At 41.5% G+C, this 9,184-nt stretch overlaps 1 protein-coding gene across 1 annotated transcript in view; it reads left to right on the top strand.

Moving 5' to 3' along the window:
• PREP (prolyl endopeptidase) overlaps nucleotides 1-9,184 on the top strand; it is a 132,535-nt gene that overhangs the window by 120,111 nt on the left and 3,240 nt on the right. Inside the window, exons 11-12 of the mRNA XM_017878565.1 lie at nucleotides 2,979-3,115; nucleotides 6,336-6,430. Coding sequence (XP_017734054.1) covers nucleotides 2,979-3,115; nucleotides 6,336-6,430 — 232 coding nt within the window. The remainder of the gene's footprint in view (nucleotides 1-2,978; nucleotides 3,116-6,335; nucleotides 6,431-9,184) is intronic.

Genomic DNA, 9,184 nt, shown 5'->3' with positions numbered 1-9,184 from the left:
TTTTTTTTTTTTTTTTGAGACAGTTTCGCTCAGGCTGGAGTGCAATGGCCAGATCTCCGCTCACTGCAACCCCCACCTCCCGGATTCAGGCAATTCTCCTGCCTCAGTCTCCTGAAGTAGCTAGGATTACAGGTGCCCGCCACCACGCCCAGCTAATTTTTTTTTTATTTTTAGTTGAGACAGGGTTTCTTCATGTTGACCAGGTTGGTCTTGAACTCCTGACCTCAGGTGATGCTCCTGCCTTGTCCTCCCAAAGTGCTGGGATTGCAGGTGTGAGCCATCCCGCCGGCCTTTTCATGTTTTGTTATTATGGTTTTTTTTGGAGACAGAGCCTCACTCTGTCACCCAGGCTGGAGTGCAGTGGCACCATCTCAGCTCACTGCAACCTCCGCCTCCCGGGTTCAAGCTGTTCTGCCTCAGCCTCCTGAGTAGCTGAGATTACAGGCACGCACCACCACACCCAGCTAATGTTTGTGTTTTTAGTAGGGACAGCGTTTTGCCATGTCATGTTGTCTAGGCTGGTCTCTCTGGGGGTAGTTGGAGGGAATTTGATTTTTTGAACTTCAGGTTTTATCGTGAGATTTCAGCAGTTCAATCACATATGCAGGCTCCACTTCTAATTCTCATTCTCTTGCTATTTCCACCACAAATGCAGTGACTTCCTCCATTGAAGTCTTGAACCCTTTGGAATCATCCGTGAGTGTTACAATCACTTCTTTCAAACTCCTATTAATGCGGATATTCTAACCTCATCCCTTGAATCATGAATGTTCTTCATGGTATCTAGAATGGTGAATCCTTTCTAGAAGGTTTTCAATTTACTTTACCCAGATCCAGCAGAGGAATGTATGTCAACTATAGCCTTATTTGCTTTATTGTGGTTGTCTGGAACCAAAAACTCAGTGTATCTCCGAGGTATGCCTGTATGTTTATTTCAAGACTAAAATACAGAAACTTCCTGTAATGAGTCTTCTTGCCCACAATTAAGTCATCTTCACAGTGTTCTTTCATTTTGGACTGCATTCAAAATATTGTTTTTAACATTAGAACCACACCAGCTTAAAGCTTGGATATATTTCTGCAACTACAGGGATAATGGGAACTCTGTGCTTTCAGTGGTATTCTCCAAGGATGCCTTTGTCCTGGAGTCAGATAAGTGAGTTGCAGGCTGGCTTTCAGGTACTAGAAATCTTACAGATGGTAGCAAGGAAAGTGATATGGGAGGAGGAAGTTGAATTGTCATGAAGCATCAAGAGATAGAGCACTTTGGGAATGATGGAGGGTCTGAGAGTCAGTTAGCCGGGATGAGGAGTGTATCAGTCCAGCTGGCTGCATGAAGATCAGGGTACCTGAGAAAGGGTCAGCCTGGGGAGAATTGAGCTGCACCTGGATTTGAAACTAGATGAGAAGCTGGGGGTAGTTGGAGGGAATTTGAGTTTTTGAACAGATGATTCAGTGAAGGTAGCATCATGTGAGATGGTTTGCTCACTTGCTCATTGATGCTGTTGCCTCTGTGGGTATAGTGCTCTGAATTCTAATTCTTGAGTTGAAGGCTATGTATTTTAGCTCACTAATCCCAGCCAGTCCCTTGGAACTTGTTCCTCTTACTCCGTGTTTACTTGTACCTACCCACACAGTTACATTCTATTGGTGGCTGCTAACTGGCACTAAATAACTTTAAATAAAACTGTATTCCCTCCGATAATTTTGAACTCTGAAGAGTATTCTCCATGATTCTTCAGATGCCAAATTTAAATGTATCTCTCAGTATTTCTCTACAGAGTCCGAAACATGCTTTTTATATTACTGTTTCTTGGCAGGTTTCAGAAAACTACCAGATTGCAGGCATTTATCATGGTCCTGTAACTCCTATCTCTAAATCTGCATCCCTGCCCATTCTCCCCCTCCACACACCTCCCCCCACCCCATGGTTATTTCTATGGACTTGGTGGCAACTTTGCGCAACAGAACTGCTACCTTAAAAAGTTTCGGATAAAATATGGCTCCAGGTCACGTGAAGTGTAAAGACTTATGCCCGTGACTGGAACATAAGGTCAACAAGATGATTCCAAACTGGGGCACTTTCCAGGGGTTGTTTGGGGGTAAAAACACCATGTTTACACAAAGAGAAAGCTATTCACAGCTTTCCTTTTGGGAAAAAAAAGCATTATCAGCTTTTTGTGGCTTACTTATTCTATGGCTTATCAGTTGACGAACTTTTAATGTTCCCTTCCTTATGCCTTTTTTTTTTTTTTAAATCCTTTATCCAAAAGGATATGGAGATGTTGACTTTGAACTTACCAGAGGTAGCCCAGATTCAAGAAGGCTTTATGAACCTTAATTATCAATAGTGGAGAGAAGGGTCTTTGTTTAACCAGGAATAATAGGATTTCTGTGTTTTTCCTCATCAACTTTCTAAGCTAATAAGTTTTGTTGCTGCTAGCATTTGTTTAGTAGTTCAGCATAGAAAAATGACGTCGAGCATCTTAACATTTAGAGAGGAAGTTGAATAAGAAATTTGTTTTCTGGAATACAAGCCTCACTAGATTGAGTTGCTTGGCAGGATGGCAAATCTGCCCCTCCCAGCACTGAGAGGGATGAGAAGGAGCAGAGAATGGAAAGCCTGTTTTCTGTGTGCCTCAGGAAGGCCCAGAGAGGTGGGCACAACGGCCACATGTGGGGATGCAGAATTGAGGCTGGGAGAGGATAAATGATATGTGAAGGGCATCCTGCAAGATAGTTGTGGAATAAGAATTCCAGTGCAGGTCTCCCTGTTTTCAAATGCAGGCTCTTTAAACTGCTCTATATTCTCTCCATAAAAACTGAAAGATGCTTCACCAAATAGCCCTTTAGAGGTGCTAGGTTTTCATTGTGCTACTGTACATCATAAAGAGAGAATTTACTATCTTTCCCATTTAAAAGCATGCAGTATTTACTAAGTAATGCTAAATCTTATATTCTGCTTTCTTATGTTCTAGATTTTCTACCCTAGCAAGGATGGTACGAAGATTCCAATGTTCATTGTGCATAAAAAAGGCATAAAATTGGATGGCTCTCATCCTGCTTTCTTATATGGCTATGGCGGCTTCAACATATCCATCACACCCAACTACAGGTGAGCTCAGAACACACTCAGAGTGCTAGTATTTGATCTTTTCCATATAGTGGAAACAAACCAGAGTGCTCTACTAAATCAACTTTCTAAAATACATTACTGGCCAGGCGTGGTGGTTCACACCTATAATGGGAGGCTAAGGCGGGCGGATCACCTGAGGTCAGGAGTTCAAGACCAGCCGGGCCAACGTAGTGAAACCCCGTATCTACTAAAAATACCAAAAATATTAGCTGGACGTGGTGGCGGATGCCTGTAATCCCAGCTACTCGGGAGGCTAAGGCAGGAGAATAATCACTTGAACCCAGGAGACAGAGGTTGCAGTGAGCCAAGATCACGCCACTGCACTCCAGCCTAGGCAACAAGAACGAAACTCCATCTCAAATAAAATACAGTTCTGGAAAATTCTTGCTGCTTGTTTTCATAGATGGGCAGGATTATGTGTTAACTCTCTGAATTTTTGACCAGGAATTGAAGGATTATTTACAAGCTAATCTTGAAAAACAACCAAAAATGTCCTCAGTGTAATAGGTTGTTTGGGAACTGGATAGGGAGGCTATGGCTGCGTGACTACAGAAGATTAGTATTAATCAAGGTCTTAAAGGAAGCTCCTTTCTTCAGTGTTTGTCATTTGCTGCCACCACACTACCTTCAGTATTCTCTTCAGAGGGAATGATTTCTTAGCTGATGATATTTTTCACCAGCAGAGTCTTAAAATAAACTGTCTTAACATTCAGCCATAAATGTTTTCTGTGTACTCTGTTACATCATCTATTTTAGACTATTGTGTGCTGTTTCTGTGATTATTTCCCAGAGAACTACGTTCAGGGAGAAAATTCTACATTTATATGTTTGCTATTGTTGGTATAAATATCTTGTTATTTGCAAACTTGATTTTAATATCCCATTGCTAGTATAAAATGGAATTTGCTTTGAGCACTTTTAATAAAAACAAGGAGGTTCCCACCAGCAAGACTAGCTTTGAGCCAGCTTCTAAATAGAACCCCATATGAAATCTGATTCACAGATTCATCCAGGATCTTCTCTGTTTGGGAAGAGATTCATGGACTGGTGACTACCAGGACATAAATTCAGAATAGACTCAACCATCTGTCCCAAAGTTGAATACAAGAACACTGGTACTTTGTTTTGAGCACTCAATATCTGTAGAAGCTCATTATTTTAGATTTAATGAAGTATGAAATACGATGCCTGCCCTCAAGTGATTTATAATGAAATTGTGGACCTCAAATAACTGGCTGAAGAGTTTGCATTTATCCTTTTGTTAGCAAGGAGCTGATGGGAGGCTTTGTGTAAAATCACGATGTAGAACAGTATTTTCGAAAGATATATGTAGCATCATCATATGAGCAAATGAAGGGAAACTAGTTAGAAAAGTGTCGTAACGGTTGCTGTTCATTCATTCTATATTGACAGCTCCATATACCAGGCAACATTCCAGATATGGGGACTTCCCATCTCTTTCCAAAGTTTCCCAGGCAACAAGATTTGTTATGATTGTAATAACAAATATGTAATATTAACACATTGATATCTACGTGTTAATATTACATGCCATATTATTCTCTGACATTATTAGTCTAAGAATGCAAGCCTCAGGTAGGGCAACCTTGCCCCTTGAAAAATAAAAATAAAAAAGACGATAAATGTAGGGGTATATTATATTAACCTAATCCTTATATCACTCGAAGTATTAAAATGCAGGGTTCAGTTTTACCTCACAGCGATGCTTGAGTTTGGGGCAGTGAACGCGTGCTTCATCAGTGGACAATGAGTCACCTCGAGCCCCATTCCCTTGGTCCCAGCAGGTGGGCCAGGATCAAGACAACACTGATTCCCAAGTGGATCTACTGTAGCTAAAACCACTTGTCTTTGTTCATTTGGGCAACAAGCATTTATTAAGCCTGCCCCGTTGGGATTCAAGAGATGAGTCCTGGGGCCATTTTCACCCCAGAACCCAGTGCATTTAATAATAGTCTCAGGAGACACCATCAGAGATGCGTGAAAATCTTGAAGAGAGGACCAAGTGATCAAACATCAGTTTGGCTAATAAGGTGTGGTTGGGTGGTCCGTTACATCTACCCTAACTCATCTGACCTTTCCTGTTCATCCTCAATACTCAGGAAATTAGCATTCAAACCATTGAGAGCCTTCAGTATATAGAAGTCCATGGTTTCCCCAGTTACTAAAAGAGTGACACAGTTCTCAAAAATAGTTCTCAAAGCACAGTTAATTTTAATTAACAGCGTGTCAGTACTTTTAGGGTCACCATGGAAAGAGAAGAGGGAAACAAAATCCAAATTTTCCAAAGGACTTAATGCTGTTTCCTAGAGGGTTTGTGCTGTAGTTTCTTCTGCTTATCTTTAGAAAATATCCTCCAGCCCTGATAACTCTATTCCTGATCTCCTTTACCTCTTGCATACCCTGTGTTGGCTAATTTATCATGGAAATTTCTGTAGAACTGGAAAACATGTTTAAAAATCCATGTTCCAGAAAAGCTTTTCTTTTTTCCAACTTAAACAGTTTGGAGAAAGTTACTCAAAAAATGGTAAAAGGGACTATTATCAGGTCCTCCTGTGAGCCCAGCACCATTCATGCCTGGGCTGGCAGGGTTTTGTTTTTTTCTCTGTTTAGATTATGAATTGTGTAGTGAAATATTTATTCAATGTAGAAAAATAAGACACTGAATGCTCATGAAAACATACTAGCTTTGCCTGGGCGCAGTGGTTTACGCCTGTAATCCCAGCACTTTGGGAGGCCAGAGCGGGCGGATCACTTGAGGTCAGGAATTCAAGACCAGCTTGGCCAACTTGGCAAAACCCCGTCTCTACTAAAAATACAAAAATTAGCCAGGCATGGCGTCACACACCTGTAATTCCAGCTACTCAGGAGGCTGAGGCTGGAGGATCACTTGAGCCCGGAAGGTGGAGGTTGCAGTGAGTCATGTCTGTGTCACTGCACTCCAGCCTGGGTGACAGAGTGAGACTCTGTCTCCAAAAATATGTATATATATTAGCTTTGCAGTTAAGTAGTAATAGGAAGTTATGTATTTTTCACTTTAATCGAGCAATAAAAGAAATGTCAAGCTTCTATTCTGATATTACTCAGAGTGTTGTTGGGCATACACTTTTTTGAGATGGAGAGAGAGCATGGTCTTCACTAGGCAGTTAATGGAAGGTTAACTGTTTCTACTGCTTCTCAGTGTTTCCAGGCTTATTTTCGTGAGACACATGGGCGGTATCCTGGCAGTGGCCAATATCAGAGGAGGTGGCGAATATGGAGAGACGTGGCATAAAGGTGAGGTGTTTGCTCTGCAGAAACACAAGTCTGACATAATCAAAGCTGAGGTTGTGCTCATCCTTCCTGTTGGAATGAGCTGAGGGGGTTAGAAGCAGGAAAGCTTTTGGCTAGATGAATGAAAACAAGGATATTATCAGACACATTTAGGCACCACCCCCCCCTTAAAAACAACTCACTCTTTTCAGATTTTATTTTCCTTTGTTACAATAAATAGATGAAGTACATATTTTTCAGAAGCATTCCCTGTTATTTTGGGGCTTAACTCATAGGTTGTGTTTTTAATTATCACTGTCAGGAGTGAATCTTGGAGAGCTTTTTGGTATTTATTCCATCTCCTGTTAGCCTTGTTTTTGTAGTTTAGCATGAGTTGACTGTCTTGAAACAGAAGTCAAGGCAGGTCATTTTCTCTTAAGAGAAAGGAGCAATCTTGGAGCTTTCTGTTCCCAGTGTGGGCATCCTCCTGCTGGTTTTCTGAGATCTTCCCGGCATTGCTGAGAAATCGCATCCTCCTAGCATTGCTGCTGTGACTCTATTGTGCGTGAGTTTTAGACATAAAACAGTGATTTTCTTTTCTAGTTTTATTCCATCTCCATTCTCTGGCCTCCTGAAGCATGTATTGTAGCTGATTGACTAATACCCAACTTTATACCCCAGATGGTCACAATTTTTTTGAATGATCGTCTGTATTTTAAAACCACATCTGTTCCACTTCTTTCTATGTGGAGCACCCCTCACCCAGGCTTTTGTGTATCTGAAATTGAATTCATAGACTAACCAGTGGTCTGGAGAGGTTCTTCACTTGTCTTGGTCCTGTGTCTTTGGGGGAGGGAGGACATGGGAAAGCACCTTCACCTCCACCAGCTCTGTGCTTCCCCCAATCTTGACACCAGCGTGGCCCCCAGTGCTTGGGGTTGGTTAGCAGCTCTACGTGAGAGGGGTCTCCTCAGTATCAGAGACCACCCTTCAGATATCTGTACCTCCCTTCTGTTTCCTACGCCATCCCTAAACCTGAGGCCTGAGGCTCCGGAATTTTTTCATCAAATCAAATCAGCAAACATGAGGATAAACCTGTAAAGAGATTTCCATAAGTACCTGTTAGGTACCGTATGCAGGAAAAGCTTAGGCCTGACCCCTGGGCATCCAACATGCACCCCAGGGGCTGACAGCAGACTTCTCAAGTGCACCTTAGTGAAAGTGAGTGCCCCTGGCTGGCCATCTGGTCCACCGTTGCCAGGTATCATCCCCAGAAACTACTGACTGTGGCTGTCTTTGAAACTGCAAAGAATTCATTGCATAATTTTGAGCTGATATTAGAGTTTACACTAAAATCATACTGTGAAACTGATATTAAAAGATGAGTGATAAGAGGATAAAATTTCTGTATACCATGTTTGATTTACATCCCAAATATGTGTGCTAATTCTGAACCCCTTGACTCACCTGATTTCTTATTTAAGTTGTATGTAGTTTATGTACCATACCCCCTACTCATGGTCCCCTGATCCTGGGATCCTCTCCTGAAAGAACTGGATTCTTCTCCAGAAAACCCCTTTGGTCATCAGATGTCCACCATGCTCTGATAGGGAAGAGTAACTTTGCTCCTAGTCTGCTCTCTCATTCTTTTATTAATTAGAACCAAGTTATTTTCCAGTCTTGGGATTAGGCAGGTTCAAGCTTGACTAAGGCTAACAGTAGACTATGTTTAGACTGATTTGTAAACTTCCTCAAAATTTAGGCCATGATGAAAGGACCAGAAATAGACCTTTTCCAGTTATAGCCTAGGATATAACATTGGTAAATCTGAATTCCATTCTGTTAATTGACTTTAAAATTTAATGCTCTTTTTAAAATATAGTCATATACCCAAAATACTGTTATTCCTGGTAACTAAGTAATCCTAGCTATTCTAAATTCACTGGTAATTTCTTACTGAAATCTTAACATTTGTTTTGATATGAAAAACATTTCAGTAGCACTGCTTTATCTTTAATTAAATTTCAGCAGAAGTGGTTAATCTCAAATATCTAATTAGATCTGTGTCTGGTCTTTGTTCATTTCAAAGGCAGTTATTTCAGACATCTCTTCCTTTGAGGACATGCTTTTGACTTTTGGCCTTTACTTATAGATATTTCATGGCCCTGTAAATGTTTCTCCAAGTAATTTGTTTGGTTTAATACACTGGAATGATTTGCAGATGATAAAGCCCAGATTCTCTGGGGAAATGTTGAAGATCTTTCGTTCTGGAATTGAGAAACCATAATGTGATGCTCTGCTGCAGCACTGCCTCACCACCCAATTCCTGCTGGTTCTTTCCATTAACAACTGAGAGCAAGACTGGGGAATTTCTTTCTCCTCATCCCCGACCATGTCAGACTCCTGCAGAGGTGGGGTGGGAAGCGCGCCTCTGCAGAGCACTTCCACCTCCATCTTTGCAGGGAGGGGAGGCACGAGCACTCCCACGGCCAGCTCCTACTCGGGTGTCGGGTGCAACCCAGAGGACTAAACACTGCTGCAGGTCTTGGTTTATACTTGTAAGTTCAGCTTCCCAAAATACAGGTTCCTTGTGATGCCATGCTGCTATCCTTTCATCATCATGCTTCTCTTAGAACCAACCATCTGTTCCCTTTGGGGCGTTTCCTGTTTAAGTTCTAGAGGCTTTTAGAAAAATACAGATCCACCATATGGATTAGCATTGTGGTATTGATGATATATTTCCACAGTGCATAACAGAACTTAAATTGAGGCTTTTTT

The sequence above is a fragment of the Rhinopithecus bieti genome, unplaced genomic scaffold, assembly GCF_001698545.2.
Source record: "Rhinopithecus bieti isolate Rb0 unplaced genomic scaffold, ASM169854v2 scaffold_10614, whole genome shotgun sequence".
NCBI classification, from domain to species: domain Eukaryota; kingdom Metazoa; phylum Chordata; class Mammalia; order Primates; family Cercopithecidae; genus Rhinopithecus; species Rhinopithecus bieti.
The sequence above is the reverse complement of the archived record's forward strand: the minus strand, read 5'-3'. Positions and strand labels throughout refer to the sequence as shown.